Raw genomic sequence first — 27,500 nt, forward strand, 5'->3', positions numbered from 1 at the left:
ATCAATTTTCAGACACTAAAGTTTTGATACAAAGGCACGTTAAGTTTGAAAATTATTGTACGCAAGCGATCAACCTAACCAGCAATAAAATTACTACAATAGCAAGTTGTAGTCAGAAACTCTTTAGCCTAGGTCCTATTGCTGGCAGGGTCAAGAACAAACCAGAGCTAGAAGAAAGAATGGCACAAAAGATTAATAGCGAATGGAGGGAGTATATAGAGCAGATTTATTAGAAACAAACAGAGCTATAGAGCAGAAGCATAAAATTTCTCATAGATTTAGGCTCTAGCTAGCAGCTTCAAGATCGAGGCTGTTCATAAATCTTAAAGCTCGAACCTCGAATGCTAGATTTATCATCTCCAGTATCCAGATGCATGTTCATATATCTTAGGCCAGATCCATGTGCCAAAGGCACATTTCGGGAACAGCAATGCGAACAAGAAAAAATCCTTAAAAAACTAAAGATAATTGTGTCATCTGTTTTTCTTTTGGATATATAGTTTTCCAAGTAAATATGGTGACCATTTCAGAGCGAAAGTGACTGCAATTTGGCGTTTGTGGTTATATATAAGCAAATAAAAGACAGCATTTCAAAGAAAAGGAAACACTAACGAACAAGATATATACCTTGAGCTCAAGATTGCCAACCCATTTGTATCATGAAGAAAAGAAACATCTCCTAATATACACAATACCTGACATATCAATTGGATATCAAATTACATAATTTTACAGAAAAAAAATTACACCTTAGATTATCAAGTGCAACTTTTGAACCTATGAAGATTGAAGTTTTCACTTAGAATCATTAATTAATTAAAGACAATAAAGAAACAACTTCCATGAACACAGAGTTGAATGTTCATGTTCTCTAAAATTATTAGCTAACGTAAGTCAGCAAAATGCATATCAAAATTATTAACGACATGTACTCTTCTTGTTCAAAAGACTAAGTAATTAAAGGTGGAAATGAAACTCCTACATGATAAGCACTAAGGTGTTCAATCTAACACATGATCCACAAAGCTATAAATGAATTCTCTTCACTAGCTCACCATCTTAATATAGGTGTTTGCCACCTGATCACGAAAAGTGTTGGTCCTATATGCTAATCACTAAGGTGTTAAATCTACACATGATCCACAAAGCTATGTAACAACTAGCATTTACATCATAATTTAGCAACCGAAAATAAAGGAAAGAATCTTTACTCTTTTCTTGCATCCAACAGCAAAACCAACTGCTGTACTCAGCAAACCATCAATACCACTAGCTCCCCTATTGCCCACGATGTGTATTGATTGACATGGTAATAATAACTGAGAGGTTTCATTGGTGCAATTTACAACACCTTGAGAATACATGTCAGCATCACGAATAACCATACTGTTTCCAATGAACAAAGCACTTTCAGAGACAATTACTTCTGAAATTGAATGGGCGACATAAGGTTCAGTGAGTGAATACTCAGAGCAGATCTGGAATGATAATTCCCAGCTCACCTGAAACAGAGCATCCAATCAAAACATAAGATATACAAAAAGGCAAAGGAACTGAAATATTACAAATCCTAACCAAGGAAAAAGAGACTAGTGTACAAACTTGTCAGAAATATTGATTTGTTTAATGTTATTTACGAGTTACGATGAAAATGTGATTCTTGGTGTGAATAGCATGAAAGAAAAAAAATTAAAAGCTGACCATTTTCTAGGTTGTGTTCAAGACCCTGAAAATGATTGAGACAGCCCAGAAAATGCTGCTTCTGTCAGACACTACTACAATAGTAGTCATTTAACCAAATATACTGTCTACAAACAAGGTTTTTTTTAATATTGAAATTGTTGACTCTTAAAAGAAGCTTACAGCCTTGCCAAATCCAAGATGAATGTTCAAGAAGAGAACAGAAACAATGTTTGTAAGAAATGCATTTAGGAGATGACCAATTACCGCAGAATCCACGATTTGCAAAAATCTGTTCCATTTTCTGTGTGTACATTGAGAGGTACCTTTCAGCAGACATCCAACAAATTGAGAGATTGTGCTCTGAATTCTGTGGGTCACTATATGTGAGGGATCATGTCGACAAGGATGCCCGTCAACCAAAATATACGAGCAAGGAAAGCTTTCTTCCAAAAATTTAGAAATCCGATTGCTTGTTAATTTGCTCCCAATCTGCAAACAATACAAAATTATACAAAAAAAAAAATAATAGGCAATGAGAATCAGACTAAATAAGTCCTATGAATAAAAAATTACTGCTACACCTTATAATATTCACATCAGACATCATTAGCTTGACTGCGCATAAATAAAAGAGAATACAGGAAAATTTTGGAAAGTCAAAACTTCCTTGAACCCACATAAACCTCGAGTAAGTTTTTCACATGCAGCAAGTAATGTATTCCTTTCCGAACTAAAAAAACGAGAAGCCTTTTGACAAGTTGAATAGCAAGCGACACTAGAAAAGGCCAGTACTTGTTGAAAAATATTTTTTGAAAAATAATAATCGAAAGCAATGGTACTATGGTAGGCTTCAAGTAATTTTCAATAATCTTAACTGGAAAATCTGTTGTAACGCTACAAAAGCTAGCAAATTGCAGCTTAAAACAGCTCTCCAAATTCCTTCAGTAAAAAAGTATAGAGAAACTCATAAGAAATAATAGCTGGATTTCAGGTTCCCAAAGATTCTCCAACCACAAAAACTAGTTACCACAATGATCATTTAAGGTCACACCTTACTTATTTTCGCACTAGGGGTGACCACAGATAGTTGTCTGCCAATTGGCAGTTAGAAACGATCATGGAATAAAAACTCCTCCGTTATGTTACGTAACGCCTGTTATATAACCTGTTTGAAAGTTGTCGCGACGTTAAATCTCGTTATATAACGGTGCATGAAATTTCACGGTCAAAATGCTGCGTTGACCGTTAAGTAACGTGTGACGTCCGTTATTTTACCGTTATAAGGATATTTCACTGTTACAGCGTTATTTATCTTCCTGTTAAAATTTCATTAATACCCATTAACTTCGATTATTACACTCACTTGAAATATAGTTACTCATATATTGCAATTATAATAGCTAGTTGCATATTATTGCATAATATTAATAGTTCAACAACAAAAATGCACTTATAAGTTCAAAACTCCTCTTATGTGATTTTTTTTTAAATCACACCGCATCGGCCGGGATTTGCATTATTTCTCCGTTATAGCTGTTTTCCACGACGCTGTTACTGCTTTCGCAAACGCATCCGCAACCACGATTTTTTTCCATGGAAAGGATTCTTGTGCTATAATATCAGATAGCAAAATTTAGAGAGATTTTGAACATTGAAGAGGCTAGTGGCTCCACAGAGATGACGCCAAAGACCAAGGAAAGAGAGAAAAGAAGTGTGGAAATTAGAAATACAGAAAGGAGGCTCAGACTCTCTAACACCTAAAATCTTTCAAAGATAAAAAAAAAATATATAAGCAAACAGAAAAATTACCTGAATAATTACATCCAATTCCGCCCATTGCCTGGCTGCATCACAGAGCAGCACATGATCAAAATGGTCAATAAAAAGAAAATTCGCCTCATATTCACGATGCGTAGTTAATAACTTTCGTAACCGTAAGCCTGACAAAATATCTGCCACAACTGGCCAAGAAAGATGCCGAGCTAATAAAAGAGTAGCCCACATTTCCTCTTCGCTGTGTATTGAACCAACCACTAAAAGCCCACGCTTACTATTCTTAATCACCTTTTCAACCTCAGCTGTTAAGACATTTGTGGCGTTGTGTGCATGAGGTTGCACTTTGATATATTTAGTAAAAGGTTGAGTGCTTGAGATCCAGGAATCCATTTTATCAAAACAGCTTCTCATCCAATTTCTTGGACTATTTTCCAGTGGTTCCCGGAAAGAACAATTGATATGAACGGGACCACGTGGTGAGCAGGTAGCCCAATACACAGCAGAATCAACAGTTGTGAGAACCATTCTTGCAGGAATAGTATCAGTTGGTGCCGGAAAATTGAAGAAGAATCTCACATAAGAACCAAAATGGTTCACCTATATATATCATGCAAAAAAGTATTTAACCATTCTTGAAAAATCAAAGAACCGGATTCTGGCTTGATATTAAATAGTTGCTCGGCATTAAACAAATTACCTGAAATAAATATGCCAATTTGCATCAGACGTCAGTATAAAGTGAAAAAAATAAATAAATTATGAAGTAACCAAATGAGCTTGACAACAATTATATATCTATGTTACAGTAGGTAGATATGTTTCATATTACAAAAGGAGTTTGATTGAAAGGATATTGATGAAGACACCATGAATGAAATGACGACAATTTATGGTATAAAATATAGCACAAACAGTCCCTTCATATTTCATTTTTCGTACTTGTTTTTGTAATTTACATTCACTATCATTCTCAAATCTTGACAAACACCCTTATTGTTATGAATGGTGTGACTTGAGTGCACATTTGATGGGTGCATTCATGTGGTGACTCTTGGGATGGAATCCCATAAGTATGTCATGAATGGGTGTATTAAGATGAGTCTTGATGATTGTGGTTTATGATGATGATTAAAGTATGAATTAATGAGTTAATCATGGGAGTTATGGAACTTAATGAAGAAGTGTAAAGGCTTAATTCAAGATGCTCTACAATGCAAAGTCAAGCAATACTGTCAGAAGCTTTCTGAAGTGCAGCTCGACCAGCTCGCTCGGTCAAGCGACCTTAGAATGGGTCGAGCAAGCATACAGAATGCAACTAGAAACTTCCTGCAGCCCGCTCGACCAAACCGCTCGACCGAGCGAACCTCTGTTGTGGTTGAGCGAAGTCTCTGATACTCCTAGGATGCTGTTTTTGACTCTTCAAGTACTTGGGGATGTTTCATTATCATTTATTCATAGTTTTAATGTACTTAATGTTACCTAGTGAGGTCTCTCCTATAAATAGAGAGCTATCATTCACACATTGTAATCATCCACAAAATACACCCAAGCCAAACACTAGCCTATATCTCTTCTCTATTGTACTTCTCCATATTTGAGAGTTCTTTGAACTCCTTTGATAATATAAGAGATACTACACACCGGAGGACGTAGCCTAAGTTGGGTGAACCTCGTTAAATTTTTTTGTGTCGTTTTATTGCTTTACTTTCTCCTACAAACATCGATATCATTGATAGCTTAATTTGTTTGTCACAAAACCTCATACATTCGATCTTGGCAATATTGGAGTTTGAAGCACATTGTTCGAACTCTAATATAGCATCGTTTTTCACTTATTCTCTTTAAAAAATGTCCCCTATAGCCCTAGTCAATCATAATTACAGTAGTATAATTTTAACAAAAACTTTGAATCCCCAACTTTATTATAGTATATTAATATTTTTGTGCTCTCTATGCTTCACCATTATTTATGGTCACAAGAACCCAAGAAATGTGGAAAGATAAAGACCCAAGTGATAGATGTTGATAGTTGACATGATTAACATTTGAAGATACACACCACATCACCTGAACTTGTTAGATATATTGTTTTTACACAGAATATTCATGGCCATGATGCACATAGTGAGTAGTATCGCCCACATCACCATTACGCGACCATATTTTAAAGGTTTTTGGGTAACTGTGATTGAAATATAGACTTCGACAACCATTAAAGCATCTGTCTTGAAAGAAAAAGTTGTTTCAGAAACGGTGCCACTGACCATGAGCAACATCGTATTTTTGCACTATATGCACATATGTGCTTCTTGAGTGGAATGATGTGGCCTCAAAAGTAATACCATTTTATTAGTTTTTTTCAAAAAAATTTTCTTAAAGTAATACTTTTTTGCCTAAAAGTATATCTTTTTTTCAAAAAAAAGTAACACTTTTTCCCTAAAAGTAACACCTTTTTAGTACAAAAGTAACAATTTTTTATCAGGCAGATTGGTTCTCATGGTTCTCATATAAGGATGGTTCTCACTTGACCTTCTTCCTATATATATATATATAGACTAACATTGAACGATTTATATTGGACAGGAAATACATCCCAGATCAAGAACATCATTTCTTTCAAAGACTAGATATAAGGAAATAAAACCATATTAGACATGGTAAAACCTATCACATTATGTTTTAATGAGCGAACAGACCTGGTCTATTGCTTGATTTGCTCCAGTTGCATGCAACTCTGATGGGCGATCAGCAGTGAGAAGTACTAGAGGTACAAAATCTTGACTAGCCTCCACAACCTGAGACACATTACATCAGCCAATTAGTTGTTTTAAGAAATTCAAGCCCAGCCCACTTTCCAAAATCTTTATGTCTGGACTCTGGAGCTCATATCCTCAAAACTACACATCAAACACGTTAACATATTACAGGATTGATCAGTTTATACTTCACACTTCAACTTCTCAACAAAGCTAAGCGCAAACAGTTCTTAATATCAGGAAATAAAAACCAAGAAACTAAACTCACATATATACTCAAAATAAGAAACTAAACTTTGAGCAACTTACAGCAGGGAAAAGATTTGAAACAGCAGTTCCAGACGTCGTAATAACAACAGCAGGTATCTGAGACCCTCTGGCATAGCCAATGGCATGAAAAGCAAGTGATCGCTCATCGTAGCATGCAATACAAGTAATGCGAGGATGAGTAGATGCTGCAACAGCAAGAGGAGACGATCTTGATCCTGGAGCTATACAAAAATACTAAAATGAAAAAAGATCAGGTGTGTGTACACCCTTGCAAACAAATCTAATTGGGACACTAATCCGCACCGTCAAGCCAAGTCGAGAACATTCTTCAACTATAAGTGATGCCCAGACAGAATTGATGTTGGCACACTCTTGCAGGATAGAATTTGTCTCACTGGAATCATCCAACTGGTAAACATAAAGGCATTTTTTGAGAAAGGTTTTAGATAAAACTAGTCCAGCATAAGTGTCAGTGAAACTGCAACTAAACAACTGCAGACTGCTCACTTTGTATAAAAAAGACTTTTAGGGTTGTGATTTTGTTTCCATGTAAGATTCGATTTACAATTTCAATATAAAAAACTAACCATATTCCCTAGTTTTCTTTGTCCAAGTTTAAATGGCACTAAAATCAAGCATGAACGAGGGTTTTAAGAGCATTCAATTTGGGTGCAGAAGTAAAATATATAATGGATTGGGATCAGAACAGAAGAACTTCATAAGGTAGTTAGTTGAGGTTATAAATCTCATGTGTGGCCACGAACATGATAACATCCATAGTGAAAAAACAAGGTCAAATCGTATCGCATCGTATCCCCCGTACAGTAAAGGTATCACCCGCATCGTAAGGCATAAAACCATGTTTTAGGTCGTTACAAGCAATATTTCATTGTTTAACCGCATCATCCCCGTTACCGCATCACCGTGTTCGTCACCACAAGCCCATACAAAGCGGATGGGTAGTCCTCTAGTGTGATTCACATCCACAATATTCCTCAATAAAAATTACTCACTACCTTCAATCACACTCTAATGTATGCTTTTGTCCTTGATGAACAAATACCCACTATTAAAACTACGTGCCTGAAAAGATAGGCATATTTTTTGAAGATGGAGTATTTCAATAATCAAAAGTGCTCACATATTATATATGATTTGTACTAAAATGACAAAAACGAATAAACATTGCCTTTTTTGTTGTTCAGACTTCAGACTGAGAAACAGATAAGTGGATGCTTTTCAAACTAAGGTTTGGAAAAAATAGTGAAATCCTACAGTGATGTAACGAGGTAGGGTTGCCTGTGAGTCCTAGATCCCTCTGCATGCAGAACATTCATGTAAAGACTGGATTGATGGCATCTATGGTATGAACCGTATGATAGCTTAAGGAAATCCAATATTTTGTACTCTGCATTGCTGGCGTGAATGTCCTGGACTTATGAAGAAACAAGCACTATCAATCTCAAGTTTGATTATCTGAAACATGAATGCAACAGATTACTAGACTGCTGCATTTAATGCAACAGTTTATCATGTGACAGCTTCACCATCAGAGCCACTTGATCATATTTGAATCATTAACAGGTCCTTATTATTCATCATCTTAAAGATACACTTAAGGGACTTTTGACATAAATTAATTCAACTATGAGCACAGCCAAAGCAGAAAAGAGAAAGTTACTTAATGTATTAAAAAAGGTACTCCATCTATCCTCAATAAAGTTTAAACACTTATCTTGGTAAATATTTTTTAGAGAGAATTTTATACTGTGCTTATCTATGTATTTTGATATCACAAGAGTTAGTGGGGTATTCTTTTAATTGGATGAGTGAGCGGGTGGGTTAGAGAGGTGAGTAGGGCCAAGGGATTGAATTAAGCGGGTTCTTGCTAAAGTGGAATCGCAAACAATGAGTGTGAATTGAAGAAAAAAAAAAGGATCAATTACCACTACAGCCTTGAAGTTCAGTCATTTTAGAATAAACAACCTCAAAGTTTTTATTACCAACAATAGCCTTCAAATTACCAAATACGACATCGTACAGCCACTTTACCGGATGACCTGCTAAATGCCCGTTAACCAATGTAAATGACCTTTGACTTTCAATTAAATTCATTAATCTAACCTAATTTACCCAATTACCCCTAATTAAACCCTTTTTCCCCAACCTCCCTCTAACCCTCCTCAATCAACACCATTGTCCCACGCAAATACCACCACCACCACCACCACCACCACAACCACTACCATTAAAACCCCTCTTTTAATAACAACCCATCAACAAAAAAATATCTATTGAACATCCCTTCCACCAAAGTTTGTGTTCCCTTGTTCATGAAACAATTACTTCCATAAAATCTAAAACCCAGTACCAAAAAAGGCAGGAGTGAAAGCGAAGCACAAGATGTGGAGGCGAAACGATTTGTAGAACAAGCTTCCATTGTTAGAACATCAATTCTATGCTATCACAAACGATTTTCCAATGTCGATTCTTTCTCATTTTCCCCCTTTTCTCATCCTTCACACTCTACATCTGTTGGATTTCTAGACTTCAAGATATCCGACAATAGAACAAAGAAACAATTGTAGCAGGGAAAATTCAGCAATTTAAACAAGAAATAAAAAGGTAATCAAAAAAACTAAAAATACCCAAAAGCCCAAAAACCCTATAAATTAGAAATGAAGAGAGAAACAAGAGCTAGGAGTCCCACGGCAAAGCTCAAGCTTAGCATCATAAAGCCCAAAATCTTCACTGTCAAGAGAAGATTGAATGACTTGACCATAGTCTTTGAAAGTTTGAGAGGTTGCTTCAATGGTTTTCAATGTCACAACTTTGATCTTCACTTCTTCTCCTTCACCACCTTTTTCCATTTTTGCTTGTTTTTTTTCTTGATTATGCGGTTGGCAGAGATTCTTTTGACGTCTTTATCGTGGTTTTTCACAATGTTAATTGCCAATAAATTGGTTAAATGAATTGTCTTTGACAAAGAAATAAACATGGAGTTTTGTCAGATTTTGAGGGTTAGTTGAAAACATGAAGTTTTGACAGATTTTAAGGAGGCTCTTGGTAATGGTGGTGGTGTTGGAGTGGGAAAATGGTGGTGATTGAGGAGGGTTAGAGAAAGGTTGGGAAAGAAGGGTCTAATTGGGGGTAATTGGGTAAATTAGGTTAGATTAATGAATTTAATTGAAAGTCAAAGGTCATTTACCTTGGTCAACGGTCATTTAGCAAGTCATCCGGTGAAGTGGCTGTATCGATGTCGTGTTTGGTAATTTAAAGGTTGTTGTCTGTAAAAAAAAAACTTCGAGACTGTTTATTCTAAAATGACTAAACTTTAAGGCAATAATAGGTAATTGATCCGAAAAAACAAGGAAGTGACCTTATTTGGATACAATTATTCTTTCAAATTTTGATGAAAGTTTTGATGGCTAAATGAAGAAAGTAGAAGAATAGCGATAAGGCATCCCTAAAACATAAGAACATAATTAAAAGATTCTCCCATCATTCCTACATATAACTCTTAACGTATAATCAAAAAAACCAAAGCCTTGTATATTTGTTTGGTTGGATATATTTTTTATGATACTTCATGAGCTTTACTTAGTTGCAACACTTTGTTATAGGTTATAGTTTCATCCTATTTCTCTTCTAATCATATATGTCTCCTCTTTATATCTCAACCTTAATCTACTCTCAATTTTTGTGTCAAATATTACGAGTTGAAAGAGCAGAGGAGCAACAGGGAAAGCAAAGGAACTGATACAAACGTTTATTTAGAGGAGTAGAGCACTAATGGCTTATAGAATAAATGAATAACTATGACAGTGATTGTTAAAATCTCAGTTCCAAAACATTAGTATGATGTCGATTCTATGTAGAAATTTAATATTTGTAGTGTTCACAAAAATAACTAGATTAAGAGTTTGAGGGAGAGGAACTTAGTACTGTTCTAACATCTTACAATTCACAATATTTTTTTGTGACATGATATGTGATTAGTATTAATATTTTGCTTGTTACATTTGCCCATGCATATGTGTATTAACTATTAAACTATTACGATTCATGGTTTGAATTATTGAATACTTAATTTTATAGTAACTAAATATATAAAGTTCAAATATATATATTTAACTAATTCCAACTTCTAAGATGAAAAATGATGACCGTATTGGCATTTAGCAATGTTATTGTCATATTTTAAGCAAACACTGCCTCCTATTATTTTAGATACAATTTTATGACTTCTTCATTACTCAAAAAAAACCACTTTGAGTATATCTTATCAATTTTCGACAATATTTCATCATCTCAATATCATTAAGTGATTCCCAGTTCGGATATCACCTAGGCATGATTTTTTTTGGGTGGGGTGGGGGGGGCAGATGTACGCAATTGTCACAGCCTTACCTTTGTAAAAACAAAGTGGTTTTAAATGTTATAACGTTGATTGTCGAAAATGTCTAAATGCAGCATCAAAATATTGACGTTTTGTAATTTAAACTGATAGCTATGACAGACATAAACTAATAGTTGGGCAAGATCATAAAATTCCATCGAGCAATTTGAATGCTCTCCACCATTATGCAATCTTAATTAGGATTCGGATGCAGATAACCTCAAAATGGCAAAAAGAACACCATTTCCAGCTGGACAAAGTAAAATTTGCATTCTATCCACCAAATTCAAACAAAATAAAATTTTATGTTTAATCACACGAATTCAAAGTACTTTTATCTGTTTCAATATTCTAGCCCATGGAAAGATGAAATCCATTACATATAATTCCCGAAGCGGTATCTAGTTAGGAACTTAAGGCAGTTTCTGTTTACTATTACAAGTCAAATTTTGATTTGTTTTAATTTTCCTATAATCCTTAGGGGTACATTTAGCTTTGTGCCTTAGTCTCATCTTTTTCATAATTTATCAAGATAAGACATATCTGAGTTATTTACCCAAATATGTTGTCCCTAATTTGTGAGAAGTCTTTTATCATTTAAGAGAAGAATAATATCCTCTTCTTGCAACCACGGAATCAAAATTTACTAAATTAAGGATAGAAAAATATTTGACATTTGAAGAAGTGATCGTCATGGAAGACTAATGAGAGAACAAGCAACATAAATTTGTAGAAAAGGGGAAAATGGCAATGTTGAAATATTTATATTCATATAAGAAAATCATATAAAAGGAAAGATAGGTCCAATACGTGAAACATCAAGATATTGTACCTATATCTGCTCACCAAATTGTCTATCATGAAGCATAAGAAAACTGACAGGCATAGTCAAAAACATGCACATGTTATTTTTAGCAAAACAGCAGAGTTTGATCAAGTCGTTTCAGTAAGATAAACTGGAGGACTAGGATGGTTATTCTCAGACATGGATGCCCATATAGAGTTTATGAGATATAATTCTCACTATTTGTGATCATGCATTAAAAACTTAACAAAGAAAGAACATTATATTAACGGAAAAATAATAGTAACATACCATATTTTTAGAAACTGCACTTTCTTGGGAAAGTCTTATGCAAAATTGACGTGAAGAAGATATACTTTTCTGCATCAAATGTGAATCAAGTTAAAAAGCTTAAAATCAAAAACATTTGAAAATCCACTTAATAAGAAAAAGACATAAGCTTAGAATGCTGCAGTACCATGCAAAAACATTACCAGGAAGAAGGGGATACCATTTCCACAACACTAGCTGCGCTATTGCAATTTCCTAATATTGAGGCTTCCACGTAAACCTTTCAAAAAAATAACTCATGATAGTAAGCATATCAAGCAAATCAATTTATTTAGTTGCATAAAAATCTCTTACAAGCAAGCTGAAATCATACCATTTCCATTTTTTCATCCTCAACCATATTGAACTTTTGCACAGTAGAATGTATGAAGTTTGTACAACAGTTCTCCAGTGGAGCTGGTATATGATTGATTGCCTAGAAGAAACAAAAGTATAATGTTTAAATAAAGTAATGAGCCAACGGCAAAGAATGTCTAAAAGTGGTGAAAAATAAAACACAAACATAGCTGAACATAATCAGTATGCATCATCAGTATAGACACTGACATCCCATTTGATATTAGGTCATAAATTAAGATCATGGTAATACAAAATGGAAATGAAAACACACACTCCATTCCAAATAGATGTCTGGAATTTGCATTCTATGTGTTCATAATTGATTTTTAAACCTTTTCATTATTCCTCTTTTGGAAAAATATATCTTCCATTCTCTCTCTACTTAGTGTATATTCCACTCTCTCTCCTCCGACACCTGTTGTCATCAATGAGTGAGATCATCTCACTCTTACAGTAGCTTTTGAGTTTATTTTGAGTTATTTCTAACCATTTCAACCCTCTTTCACTCATTTTTGCACATTTTTGTGACTAGGCTTAGTTAGATTGCATATAGGTTCTCTCGTGCATTTTAGTGTAGCATTTTCTTGTATTTTTCCCCTATTTCTTTTGTTCCTTCTTTCCTCCCTCGTCTTTTGTTCGGGGCGCATGAGGATGCAACCCACGCTTTTGGGGATGATTTTGGCTACACGTGAATGCTCTCATAGATTCATGGAAGTGCCCCTTAGGTTTGCATGAAGGTTTAACGATGGTTAATTTAAAGCAAGAAAGGTACAGCAGGCGTCCAGCATTCCTACAGTGCTTGTTCGAGCACACATGCTGCTCATGACTGCACCTATTGATGTAGGGAGTTTCGTTCGAGCAGACTTATTCAGCTCATAAATTTCTCAAAGGCACAGAAAAGCAGCATTACCTTGCAACGAGCTCTAGACTGAGTGCTCATTTGAGCATCCCAAGTTCTCATCCCAGCACTTTTTCCCATACCATGTACATGGAGAGAATATGCTCAGGGTGCTTGTTCCAGCACTTATGTGAAAGGGAATATGCTCCAGGTGCTAGTTTCAAGGGTTCCGTGAAGCCTCTGTTCTCTCTCCTAAAGAATAGAGGATCTTAATTTTAGAGCTATTTTGAGAACTCTCATTAAAGTCCCTTTCACTTAATGGTTTCGGAGTTGGTGTTTTTAGCTAGTTTTTAAGAGAATATCATTGTTGGTGCTTGACGAACATTCTCATTGAACATCTTAAGCTTTATTTTGTAATTTCAAGTTTCAAGTACCCTTGGTTCATCAATCAAAAGCAATTTTGAGTATAGTTCTCACTCTTACTTTACGTTTTAGTTTTCAATTTAAAGTTGTGTTTTTCTTAGGAAATGAGATATTTCAATTAAACACCAAACAAAGAAAATCATTACTATTGCATCCCTCACAGTTTGTCCACTTTGACCACTTTTTGTGAGAATTTTTTTCGTCAAATGGGGCAAACTCTGAAGGACAGAGGGCGTACAAGCCAGTAAAAAACCAGGGTGGCAATCAAGGAACACAACAAGAACATATGAAAATGCCTAAACAGAGGACATACCAACAAAACACAAAAAGCTAGAAACAAGCTATTACAAATCACCAAACCACCGACTGTCAACCTCTGAAAATTTCTCATACCTAGCTTTAACCTCATAATTGATTTGTAACACAACATTGTGAATTTACAAAAATTATTTATCCCACATAGTTGTGTTTCTAATTCTAATTTCCATATCTAATAAATTAAGCAACAAATAGCAGCACAAAAGACATCTTTCCTTACGCTGAACTAGTTGGAACATCTAAGAAAATTCTGAATATTCTGGGCAGCACAAGATATATGAAGCCAAGACATCACTTTGGTCAAACATGCATTACCAAAAAGAAACTGAAGAGATGGTCATTGATTTTAGTCACTGAAGCACATATAGCGCAGTCAGCAGATTCACACACACTCCAATTCAATAGGTCTTCCATGAGCAACAACCAAAACATAAATCATTATTCAGAATCAAATACTACAACAAACCCATTTAGTTCATTTTTCATGCTTAACAATATAAACTGTATTTGTAGAGTACCAACCACCCTTCAGATGATTAAATACTTGTTTTGCTAGAAGATCTCTAACCTTACGGAGCTTCTTAAGAGACCAGCAAAGAAAGCGATGTGGACTAAGAGTCCACAATTTCTCCCCCTGAATGTATCTCTATTGAGTTCATTTAAACCCAAAGAAACTATGTGTTACAATTTTAAGTTCTTAAATGCATGTTACTTTTATAGCTTAATCTCTAGATTATAATTATAAACTTGTAAATTAATGAGGTTAATGTTTAGGTTTAGAGCTTTTGATTGCTTATCGCCTTATCGATGTTAACTTCATAATGCAAAAATATGATTTCAGTCAAGCACACAATAATGATCGCAAAAGGCGGATGTTTTTCACAATTGTCTTGGCCTATATAGCTTCGTCATAAACTTAAAATCCTTTACGTGATATAGTGGTACGAGCGATATTTTGCGCTATGGTTGAATTATTGTCTACCAAGTAATTCCACGACTACGTGATGGTGAAAACTCATCCTAAGCATATTGATGGCAAATTGAGATTGAAGAGGAATATGTTCATGAAGAAATATGGAAAATTTTCATGAATTTCATGTAACTTATGCTTCTTGCTTATAGTTACGTTTAGGTTTAGAGCTTTTCATTGCTTTTTAGTTGCGGAATTTACGACTTTTAATTAGTTCTTGTAATACCCTAGATTTAGCTTGAAAAAGGATTGATAGACTACTCATACCAACAAGGTGCATCTTCTTTTCTAGGGAGCCCATTTGCTAAGAACTCCACGGTTAAGCGTACTTGGTGGGGAACAATATTAGGATGGGTGACCTCCTGGGAAGTGTTCCCGAAAGCGCACGAGTGAGGCCAAAGTGCGCTGGAAAGACTTGTGTTGGTTTGTGGGGCCAGTCTACAGTCTCCATGAGTAGTCACCAGCGGTCCGAAGGGCCGGGGTGTTACAAATGGTATCAGAGCAACCCTGCGACCGTGGCTGATAGTGCTCAGTGCACCTAGTGGGGGAAAAGATCCTGAAGATTCCAACGAGAACGTTGTATTCTTAAGTGGGGGTGAGTGTAATACCCTAGATTTAGCTTGAAAAATGATTGATAGACTACTCATACCAACAAAGTGCATCTTCTTTTCTAGGGAGCCCATTTGCTAAGAACTCCACAGTTAAGCGTGCTTGGTGGAGAGCAATCTTAGGATGGGTGACCTCCTGGGAAGTGTTCCCGGGTGCGCACAGTGAGGCCAAAGTGCGCTGAAAAGACTTGTGTTGGTTTGTGGGGCCAGTCTACAGTCTCCATGAGTAGTCACCAGCGGTCCGAAGGGCCGGGGTGTTACAGTTCTACAAGGTTAAAACTCATCCTAAGCATGTTTAAGGTTGACTGAGGTTGAAGAAAGCGATGATGGAAAATTTTGGTGATTTACATAGATTTAATGAAGTTTATGATTCTTGTTAGATACTTGAAATGTTAATATTCATTAATTTATGGTTCACAATTGAAAGATTGGACTAAATGACATCCATGTTTGAAATTCACTTGCATGTTGAATTTGGTGATGGCGTTTGAACGTGCTTATTGCCTAAATAGGTGTAAGATATATGGAGTGCATGACTTTATGCTACTTTGATTATTTGAAAGAGGAAACTAAAGTAGAAATTTATTCATTCATCTATATCCAATTCATGTTTAATGATGGTATGTTTTTGTGCTGAACTTTGGCTGAATGTAATCTAGGGTTCTTAAAAGAGAGACTAGATTGCTACTCCAATGATATCTTATCTATCTATATTGATTGCTTTTCCCTTCAAATGACATCTTAAGTGAACCCTACAAGTATGGTGTTGTTAAATCACGAAAACCTACCTCCTTGTGTCGTCATCTTGATTGTTCTACCATCATTCAATAGTTTAAAGTTCATAATGGCATTTGGCGTAGCTAACCAACCCACAACAAAAATTAACTTAGATTGTATTCAAAGACTATATAGCTTGATGTCTACTCAAAGTACCACTACTATTAGTTTTTAGTAGTTGGTCAAGTGAAAACTAAATAATTTTCATTTACGGAGTCTAGTGATCCCAGGATGAGTTACTGGAACCCTATCAAGACGTCTTTGTTGCGGGGATCAACAATGAGCATTGAGTAAATAATGGCCTCATGAGACAAGGAAAATTATTAACTATGAAAAGTTTTCGAATAGCCTAGAACTTACAAAAGTGGTTTTCATTCCTTATTTCCTTTCAGGAATCACATTATATATAAACCTAATAAAAGCGTATCCGCTACTCGAACGTTAATGAATCCTTTACATCAAGAAATGCAATATGATAAGGAAACCTTCCAAGATATTTAAATGAACATTTATGCAACCATCTTCTCAAAAGACCCTTCTCTCCTAAAATATCCAAATACTTCATCACTTTGAAAATTGTCCAATGATGAAAAGTAGAAAGGATTTATCACTCTATCAAGCAGTAAAAAAGTTAGAAGCTTGCATATCTTAAAAAGCAGAAATATTTCGAAAGTTCGATGAAGAGATTCAAAGAGAAGTTACTTTTGAGGCATGGACAAAGTAGTTTTAATTGCTTCAAACCTGACATCGTGAAAAGGTTCAAAAAGAGTTCTTCAACGTACGTGAGATTTATTTGAAGTACATATTCTAGTACTAACAAGCATGTTAGGCATGATACAGTAATAAGTAATTTTCTCCCTAATGAGGATTAACAATATTGACAAAGAAAATCTGGACCTCCCACATTATGGAATAAGCTGGGACTCTCCCGACACTCTTGTGCATGATTAATTATGATGGAAACACTATTAGAATAATTGTACAGTCAATTAAGTTAACTTATCCTAGTTTAACCAGAATTTCCAATGACGGAGTAAGATATATTATCTAAGCAGATTATAGGAAAAGTGTCCAAATATCATTTAGCATCATTTGTATTTACATTTTCAGTTCATAAAATAAGAAATGCATCTTTGAATTATGACATGAAAAGGTAAATGCTGTCGTATATTCAGAAAATACTAGTTCCACATGTGAATCCGCTCACTCAAGGACTAAACATCGTTAAGCGGTCATGGAATGAAACTTAGAGGCCCAATATGTCTATTGAATAGAGTAAACAATTAAATATCCAAGCTCTTATAAGTACGCACCACACACAATGCAGAATCATCAATAATAAGGGGTCGTTGAAACAAGTTTAATGTGATGTTCTTCTGAATAAAATTAGGTTTAAACAATCCTAGACCCTAGTTGAAAGAAGCTCCAAAAGATAATGTATTAAGTAATCAATTTCTATACTCAAATTTAATTGGAATCAATTTAATCTTACAATCAAATAACTTTTGTTTTCAGATATGCCGAAGATATTTTTGAAGATGAAAATAGCAATGCAACTTAGAAGAAAGAATCACAGAAATTAAGATGCACCTGAAAGAGAGATATCTCATAAGAGTATAAGGCTTGCTCAAAATTACACAACAAAGATTCACTCCAAGCTAGTGTTCCAGCTAATAAGCAGTAGTCTTCACATTCATTCAGCTCTATCTAGCAAACAGAGTTTCTAAGTTAATAGCAGTTCACGAATTGCAGAACCCATAAAAATATGAAAGACAACTTGATTGTCAATTCCAGTCGATGTCATTGGCTTTATGTCAATAATTGGAATGCAAAAAATAATGTTTGAGAATATAGAATCCAAGGTTACCTGAGGAACTAAAAAGTACATTGAACCATTCTCATGCGTCATTAAAGATGATTTAACGTCATAATTGACATCAATGAAGCCATAAGCTGTTATATCGAATGAATCGACCAAGAGATATCTGCAAAAGAAATTTAGTATTATGTAATCAGAAGTGATTTCTGAGAAGCTAAAAATACTATAAACTTTTGCTAGTACTGCAAAATGAACACCAGCATTAACGTTTCAAAAAATGAAGAGTGATATGGGACATGTTATTTGAGTTACAAAAGGATAGGCTACTGTCATAATCGAATTGTAGTAGTTATCTAAGCAGATGATTTAATTTTCATTCTTCATGTATTGCAGCATGTATTTTATGTTGGTAAGAAAAAGGTATTTAATGGAAAATGGAATGTGAATCACCTAGTTAAGATCAATAATGGGCAGTTTGGATCATGTTAAGCTCCTTTAATTATTATTTTAACTTCAATTAAAAGTAGTTGTTTGTGTGCCCTATATAAACTAACCTTATTATGTACGCATAAGTTGTTATTTAGCAGTGAAACTATTAAATGCTCATGACCCTTTCATAGAGGAAATAGAGTTAATGTTGCATGCATCTAGTCCAACACTTCTCTAGTTCAATCACGATCAAGAAATAACTCTTGTAAGATAAAGGTCATAAGGTCGAAATCATACTTTAGAATCTGTCCATAATTGAAATTCCTTTGTTAAATTTTGATGCTTCGTTTATGTCTTCCATCCTTCTAAAAACTCGTTGGCCCCAGAAGATCTCATATATTAATTTGTTTCTGTTCATGATGTAAGATGTCACTGACCCCATATTTCGGGATTTTAGCATCTTTTTTGTTGTAGTGTTGTTTGTCACTCTATACATTTTATATCACTAATCAATATGGATCTTAACCCCTTGATCTTATCAATATAGCATCGAATCACACCCATTACAGTCATCATTATCCAACTCAGTGAATAACTAGCTAATTAGCAACCCTTGCACTGAATATCATCTGAATAATGAAGGAAAATTTTTTTCTTACAAGAAAACCTTCTAAATGTCTCCAGGTTCTTCTCAAGTGTTCATTTGATTTTAGTCAGAAGAAATGTGTTAACTTATTGGTGAAGAAATTAATATGTACCCTATTAAATTAATGAATATCTCTTTGACATTGCATTGTTTTATAATGATTTTTCCAGCTTGAAAAGAGTTGTGGAGCATTATTGGTGTACAATGGCTGTAAACCATATGACTCGTTTGTCCCCCTTACACAATTTTTTCCCTCCCTACCCCACACAAATCTTTACATATGCATGAATGCATTTGATATTGCTTTTCTTCATAAGCTAGAATAACGTAGACAAACAGAGAAATGGAGGTAGTACAACATGAACTGCTGCAACTCATGCAAGGTTGTAAAGACCATAATAAATTGTAAAAATAATTGAAAATTGAAAATTTGATGTCATCGTGAAAATCCAAAATCCAAGATGAAGCATAGCATAAGAATAGGCATCTTAAAACTTAAAGTTTGAGACTTTTCCAAAATAAATTATGTTTTTTTCGAAACATTTTAGTGATAAGAAAAATATATTTTTGAAAACCCTTGAGCCGTTGGGTTGACCCGAACATATCGAAACCAAAACTCATTTGACCCGAAATGACTTGGCCTAAATTAGCCCTGGCCAAAAATAACCTTGACTGAAAATGATCGGACTGTTTGATAGGTCTATAAACATTCATTGATTCCGTGAATAGATAATCAGGTTTTACCTTCAATTTTTTAAAGCAATAGTACCATAAGTACTTATTTTCTTACATTTTATTTCGTTTCGATACAGTTCATAAGTTCACTTGAGTAAATTTGATTTAGTAAATTAATGTTGTCCAATTATCTTTCAATATAAACCCATCACTATATCAACTACCAATTGCTATTTGCTCTAAAACTGAAATTGGATTAAATCCTTTCTCTACAAGTTCTTCATCCCTTTTCATTATAGCATAATTAAAAATATGTAATCTCTTCCACGTAATAACTAACAACCTATAAACTTACTTTTATAATAATTGACACAGAATGTGTGAAAGACATTTTACTAGGGATTATTATTGTTACTGCTTTGTTCTCAATGCCACCAACTAAAAACTATGGTACAAATTACAGTTCAGAAGACAAAACAGGCATGCTTATATTGTTTACTAAAGTCCCAATAAAATCTCACGATGCATAAAAAAGATAAATGAATGAAGGTACCTTCTAAATGAATTCCATTCATTGGTTTTAGAGGGTGACTGTAGAAAAGAAACTGCAGCGCCAATACCAAAAACCCCACGAGTCTTGTTATATGAAGCTGACTCACAAGTTGGATCATCTAATTGCTTGGAAATGTAAAACTGAGGAAACACTCCAGTTGACTCAGGCTGACAACAGAACCAGTTCAAAGAATTTGCACTAGGGGGCACAGCTACCTGTAACTCAAAACAATTGTAGCTTAAACAAAGCAAGAAAAACATATTGGTTTCCCAAGATCATGAAAAACAGGCAATTCATCACATGGAAAATAACTCGATTGCTAAGGTAATTATTATGCCTTAGAAAAAGACTCCGAGATGCAAGGCCGAAGCCAGGATTTTCATTTAGGGGGGGCCCAAATTGTTGATATACTAGCAAGTTATTTATTAAATAAAAATTAGTTAAACTATGAAAATTTGAATCATATAGACAGAAATTAACTTGAATCATAACAAAAATTATATTTGACAAATAGAGTTGAAGCTTCCCTATAATTACCCTTTTTGAAAAAAAAAAAGTGTTTTTTATTTCATATATTTGCCTTCTAAGTCTCCAAAAAAAACACAATTAAAATTAAGATAGCAAAAATATGAAGACACACACTAAAAATGATGAATGTGAATTATGAAAGATAGAAAGTAATGACACTATAGTATAAATTCAGGGCCGGCTGATTGGGGGAGCGTCATGAGCTACCGCTTAGGGCCCTGATTTATAGGGGGGCTCATATTTTTGCAATATGGTTAAAATTAAAATGAGGGCTTTTTGTGCTTTGTATAGCAAAATTAAATGAATAAGAAGAATATTAAAGTTTAATGTGAATTCACATTCGATCTATTTTTTAAAAGATAATTAGATAAATTGGTTAATAAACTTGTATTATCAGCTTGTATTGGATGATTAGTATATACTAGTATAAATTATTTTAGGTGAACAAAATATTGTTATTATTTTATGCTAATTATATAATCTCTGTTGATAATTTTTAATTTACTACTTTTATTATTAGTTCAATTAAGATAAGTGATGATAGTGGTTTAAACTTTAAAACGTAAAAAAAATGGCTATTTGAAATTTATGATTAATAGTTGTTGGTTTCACGTAATTATAAAATTTAGCAATATTTTAATATATATTAATAAAATATAATTGTACTAATTAAAGTACTAATAAACAAATTTATAAATACCAAAATGAATTAGAACGTAATTTTAGATTCTAGGGCCCATAATTTATTTTTGGCTCAGGGCCTTTAAAATGTCGGAGGAGACTCTGTATAAATTAAATTTATTAGTCTACTAAAAAATAAAAGTTCAAATTTGGGTTTGATCCATTACCTTAAATTACAAATATGTTATCCCAACCATTAACCTATAGTAATTTTTTTACAATTATGCACTCTTTAAATTATACTCCCTCTGATCTTATTTGTTCTTCCCACTTTCCCCAAAAGGAAATTTCACAAAGTTCTTCCCACTTTGAATCTTTCTTTTTTTGGACATAAATTTAGACCAAATTAACCTCACTCACCAACCCATATTTACATAAAATATCCTCAAAATTTATTAAATTAACCCCCAAAATACCCATTGAGCACTGCATCTTTTTGCATTCCCAATAATTCATGACCCTCTTTTTTAATAAATCCACCCACTTCCACTCATTTTCATCAACCCACCCACGTCCTTCATTTGCATTCTCAACTTTTCTCTCTCTTTGAATTCTAAATTTTCATCTTCAAAATTCTTAAGATCTACCCGTTTTCTGAAGTTGAATGTTAATACACACTACATTTTAATTCTTGTTTTGTTCTCTTTTACAAAACGAGTAATTTTGTGATTTTTGGTTGATTTAATATTTTCGAAAGTTTTTTTGGTTGTTGTTCATGACTTCTCTACTGAGAACTAGCCCTAGAGGAGGTGGTGAATGTGAATGGGGTTCTCAATGTTCTTGCTCAGAAAATGATAGATTTCACAGTTATAGTATTGATCTACTTCATAAGACCCTAAGTTCACTTGAAGATGAAAAAGAATTTTTGAAAGAGTTAGAAGATGATGCTTCTTCTATACTTATGGGAAAAGAAGAGGTTAAAAAAGAGTCCCCTACTCCGATGGTAGCTCCAAACACACCACCAGATCGGTTGAAGGTAAATTCAAGAAGGGTTTTCAAGAAAAAAAAGTCATCTTCTTCAAAAGGCTCTCTATTCAACCCACTACTACTCCTTTAAAAAATACAAAAAGAAATGTGAAATTAGCTGATCTTTATGCCTCTTTGTAATGTTGGTAAAAATGTTGCTGGTAAATGTTGATGTAATTTTTGGGTATTCTTAGTAATGTTGTTGAAAATCTAGAACATGTTGTTTGTTGATGATTCGTTGGGTATTTGTCTAAGTATGCTTGAATTAGTTGTGCGCTTGAATTAGTTGTAATCCTTGTTTCTTGAATTATTTGTCTAAGTAAACTTATTTCAGCAACCCTTTATTTCTGGTCATTTGTTTAACCCACTGAGCCTTCCATATTTCTTGAATTTGTCAATGATGAGTCTTCCATATTTGCTTATTCATTTGCAATCATATATGTTTTCGATGATGAATGAGGGCTAAACTGAGACTATTTCTTATAAATAAAAGAGCAATAATACAACTTGTTCTTTCAAACATTCATTCTAAACATATTATTCATGTATTCCTCTCTATATGCTAAGGACATACAATCCTTAACAGCCCATCAAGGTGCTTTTACTTGTTCTTCAAGGTCTCCATTGTCTTCAAGATGCTTTTCTTGTTGTGTGGAACATCATAGTTGTTGGAACCCTTAGCCTTTAAAATTTCATTCATTACGTATTATGGTGACATCCAAACATTATTTAAAGTCTTAGGATGTAACTCATTGTATGCATCTTGAACTGCTCGAATTAAGTTGTCTATTGATTTTGGCATCTTCTTGTGCATAAGAGATTGAATGCTCCTAAAAAAACCAAGGTCTAATATGTTGCAATCGGGGCGATTAGGTGGTTGTTGTGAATGTGAATCCATCTTGTTGGTAATATGATTGACATTCTTCATATCTTGAGAAATATGAGCTCTACAATAATCTTGTTGAATGAAAATTACCTTTGGTCCCTCATTTTGCCACTTTGCTTTGATTGCAAGTATGATTTTATGTATGAGCATGTTTCTTGTGGTTTGTTTGTTAACAGATTGTATTGGCTTTGTCTCCGATTCACCTTTTTTCCTTTTTTTTGATGACCGTTGTGCGGGAACTATTTCCGTGAATGGGAATATCCCAATCTTACCCTCAAAGATACATTGTCCCCGATCACTCCATCTTGGTCTTGCAACACATCCCATGAACATAACCTTTGGAATGAACTTACTTGATTTGTCGGATCTATAAGGTTTTGGTTCATTCTTTGCTAAATAAACTCTTTGTGATTTTCTTGATAAATAAAACCATTTTTCATCAATGTGTACATAATCAAAAAAACGTTTATATTTTGGTGTTGTGGTGATTAAAATATGATCAAGTAAACTAAGAATCCAACGAATTCTTACCAATTTGTTTTCTTCCAATATTTCGAGGTGCATAGCATTAGAATGAGGCATCAAATCTCCCCTCTTTTTCATTCTCCATACCGTGGATGGTGCTAAGTCTAATTTACTCGCCAAAGTTCTATCCCCCATTTGAATGCTTGCAATGTTTGCATATGGAACGGAGACCCTTTTTCTACCACAATTATGATAGTTGTGATACAAATCATATTTTTGACATGCTTGCTTCTGTTTTTCTGCCTTGTTCCATAAAAAACTGATGCTTCTTCGGTTATAACCGAACTTTTCGGCTATTTGTTTATTGAACCATGAGGTAGTACACCATTAACAGAGATGTTAAGTAAATGAAGCAATATTTATTGTCGCATTTGGTTGGTAATTCTTTGCTTATGATGATTTGGTTGATTTTGTGTAATTGGTGGTTCATTTGGTTGTAGGGATGGTGGAGGTAAATTTACGTCAAATTCATGATCTACAATTCAACCATTTAAGTCCCCTTCAACCAAATTTTGGTTTACTTCTTCAATTGAAGCTTCCACTTCATCATCTCCACGTAAACTTGGACCACTTTCAGAATCATATCTGATAAATGCTCTATGAAATAATGCAAAAAAGAAGCTACTTTTTGATTAATGTTGTTGATTAGTATTGCTATTTTCGAGTGTGAAATAATATGGACATGGTGTACGTATCACTGTTGAGTACAGTAGCTGTATATGAAATTAAGTTTCTGACGCTGAAATTGGATTGTTGATGGTGTCCTTATCTTCATTGTTGGGTATTTATACTTGTGTAATGTAAGGGATAAAATTAAGTTTAATTTTGTTTATGTAATCAAATGGCTGGAATTTGTTATGTAAATGTAGTCTAAAGGCTGTAATTTTTTTGTATCTTTCAAAACAGCCCTTAATCCTTGTATTTGATTCTGAATGGTTGAAAAAACCAATAATGATTTGTAATTGGGCATTGTAATTGTAATTTTTAGATTTAATTTAATGATTTAATAAAAAAACCCTTCAAATACCCCTTTAACATCAAATGTTCTGATTTCATATTTCAATGTACTTAATTATTTCACTCATTCAAATTATTACAAATAAAGGACTCTCTTTAACAATAATGAGTTCCTTGGTTCCTTCCTGGAACAATTATGGGAACAGCCACCAGGTCTTCAGCATGCATAGTTCTATATTAGTTCTGTATCTGGAAGAGGAAGAATAAGGAACAGCTTGGTGTTCCCAAACACGCATACATAATTCTGTATCTAGAAAAGGAAGAATAAGGAACAGCTTGGTGTTCCCAAACGCAAACAAAAGACCCAGCGTGTTCTATTTTAAAGCTTCTGTTTTCTGTAATAGCCATTAGGATTTTAGGCGCCTTTTCTTGATTGTATAGCCATTAGAAATGGAAGCCAATTCTATAAATAAGGCTCTCCTCCACTTTGTAAGTAGTTTTCAGTTTTTTAATCAATCATGAATTTTCATCAAAGTTAATTGAGCATTCAGATAACAAGTAAGGTTTCTGTTTTGTTGTTTCTGTCTTGCAAAGGTTGAGTGTATTCAATCCGTGAGAGATTCATACTTCTTCAAGATCACGTTGATCATTGAGAGAATTGTGAGGATTAAGGCCTTGCATTCCTTAGGGGAATCAGTGTCTTCTTCCAGGATAAGTAGTCAACCAAGATTACTTAGAAATCAAACCAATTGATCAGGATAAGTGTGTTCTTGATCGTCTGTACAAGTGTGCGTGTAATCAAAATATCAAACGACATCTTCCGCTGCAAACTTGGTCCACTTCCCATATTCCAAATGGGAAGGACAAATAAGATCGTAGAGAGCCGAAGCCAAAATTACAAAGGATTACATTTTCGGCAAGGGGGGGTTGGGCCTCCGCCGGCCCCGGTGTGGCTTCGCCCATGCCGAGATGTTAAGTTTATCTAGACTTATTGTGAATGCGAGCAAATAATCAGGGAAATATGAGGTGCACACACTTCATGAAACTTCATAAGCCAAGGAGATATAAAGTTATAAAGTGTACAAACTATCTTTAATTCATCGATGTGGGATAAACCACCCAAAACGAGACTCTAACATGAATTCAATAAAAATCTTCCAGCTCGAATGGTTCATCAATATTTTCAGCTAATGTCCATGCAATCAACTAATTTACTACATTAACCCAATGCCATTGCGTGACTACAACTTAGAGGGTTTTGGGGTCAGACAAATACCATTTGCAACTTCATGTAAATAAGAGGTGCACATGATTCAATTATTAATTAATATAGTAGAGCAACTTATAATCAGAGGAAACAACAGTAGTAAGTTACCTGAAATCTAATCAATCCACTAGAAGAAGAAGGAGGATGAAGCTTAAATTCCTGCAACGCATCCTTCAAAGCTACAATTCCATGCTCCAACGTCAACGCAGGTGGAAGAATTCGAGTAAGAGAAGCTTCAATTACCAAATCATCATCATAGGACTCAATTCCAAACGGATCAACTATTTTATTCGTATTCATATCCCGATTAACCTGCATTTAAACTCAATTATCAAGTAAACCAATCATGAAAAACAAGACGATTAGAAAGGAAAGAAAGAAGAAAAGTACCTTGATAATGGAAGTTTGATGAAGAAGAAGAGAGCGCAAGAGATAGAAATTGGAGGAAGAGGACGGCAATTTAGGAGAGAGAAAGGGTTTAGGTTTACGGAATTGGAAAATTGGGGATGCTGAATTGGGGAATTTTTGGTTGAGTATGCGATTGTTCATGGTGTTTGATGGTTTTTGGAAGGGGAAGACGAAGAGCTTTAAGAGTAGGATATTATCAGTTCTAGTCTTCAAGATAAGGTTTGTTGCTCGTTAGTTTTTTTAAATGAAATTGGAGGAACATTAGAGTTCTTCATTATTTTTGTTCATCCTCGTACGCGTCAGTTTGTAATCGATACAAAATGTAATTTTTATAGAAATATATGTTAACAAGTTTATTGGTCGTTTTTTTTTCTTTTAATAATTATATTTTTTCACAAAATTTATCGTAATGCATTATCATTTAAAAATGTGATATTATGTGGTAATAAAAATTATTAAAAAAATAACTTTTTTATGACCAAAATTTTATTACCATAGAAATGACATAATACATATAATAAAATTTACAAAACAAATATTCATATCACCACCAATTAATACCGATAACCAAACGGGCCTATAATGTTTAAATGAAGTTCTCTTTACCTATTGTAATTTTAAGATTTAATACTCTTAACATGCTTAGTTTATTGTAGTAGCTGGTATTCAAGTTTTAATTCTTGCCAAGTTTCTTAATCCATATTTAGACTCCTTTATCTGTTAGTTAGGATTATTAATCATGATTAGTTAGTTGAATCCTAGTTTAACTATTTGTTATTTGTTAATGATAATTAATCTAGTTATACTTTCTTTGCTTACTTTTTCATATTTTATTGTTATTATATATGTATGAGTAATTAGTTTTTGT

General features: G+C 34.1%; 1 protein-coding gene across 6 annotated transcripts in view; it reads right to left on the reverse strand.

Annotated features, from left to right (window-relative positions):
- LOC130818007 (protein PHYLLO, chloroplastic-like) overlaps positions 1-26,900 on the reverse strand; it is a 37,132-nt gene extending 10,232 nt beyond the window's left edge. For 2 of the 6 annotated variants that reach the window (XM_057684023.1, XM_057684027.1), the window contains exons 1-15: positions 26,615-26,900; positions 26,333-26,536; positions 20,415-20,629; positions 18,160-18,277; positions 17,883-17,999; positions 12,333-12,434; positions 12,180-12,239; positions 11,981-12,049; positions 6,789-6,893; positions 6,525-6,719; positions 6,156-6,254; positions 3,493-4,056; positions 1,948-2,172; positions 1,212-1,502; positions 628-695 (exon numbers count right to left, since the gene is read on the reverse strand). In XM_057684023.1, coding sequence (XP_057540006.1) covers positions 628-695; positions 1,212-1,502; positions 1,948-2,172; positions 3,493-4,056; positions 6,156-6,254; positions 6,525-6,719; positions 6,789-6,893; positions 11,981-12,049; positions 12,180-12,239; positions 12,333-12,434; positions 17,883-17,999; positions 18,160-18,277; positions 20,415-20,629; positions 26,333-26,536; positions 26,615-26,773 — 2,591 coding nt within the window. In that variant the 5' untranslated portion in view covers positions 26,774-26,900. Of the gene's footprint in view, positions 1-627; positions 696-1,211; positions 1,503-1,947; positions 2,173-3,492; positions 4,057-6,155; positions 6,255-6,524; positions 6,720-6,788; positions 6,894-11,980; positions 12,050-12,146; positions 12,240-12,332; positions 12,435-17,882; positions 18,000-18,159; positions 18,278-20,414; positions 20,630-26,332; positions 26,537-26,614 lie in introns of those variants that run through there. The other 4 variants (XM_057684022.1, XM_057684024.1, XM_057684025.1 and 1 more) reach the window with 3 other exon arrangements.
- Between the last annotated feature and the right edge of the window lie 600 nt (positions 26,901-27,500).

This window comes from Amaranthus tricolor, chromosome 7 (assembly GCF_026212465.1).
Source record: "Amaranthus tricolor cultivar Red isolate AtriRed21 chromosome 7, ASM2621246v1, whole genome shotgun sequence".
Lineage (NCBI taxonomy): Eukaryota > Viridiplantae > Streptophyta > Magnoliopsida > Caryophyllales > Amaranthaceae > Amaranthus > Amaranthus tricolor.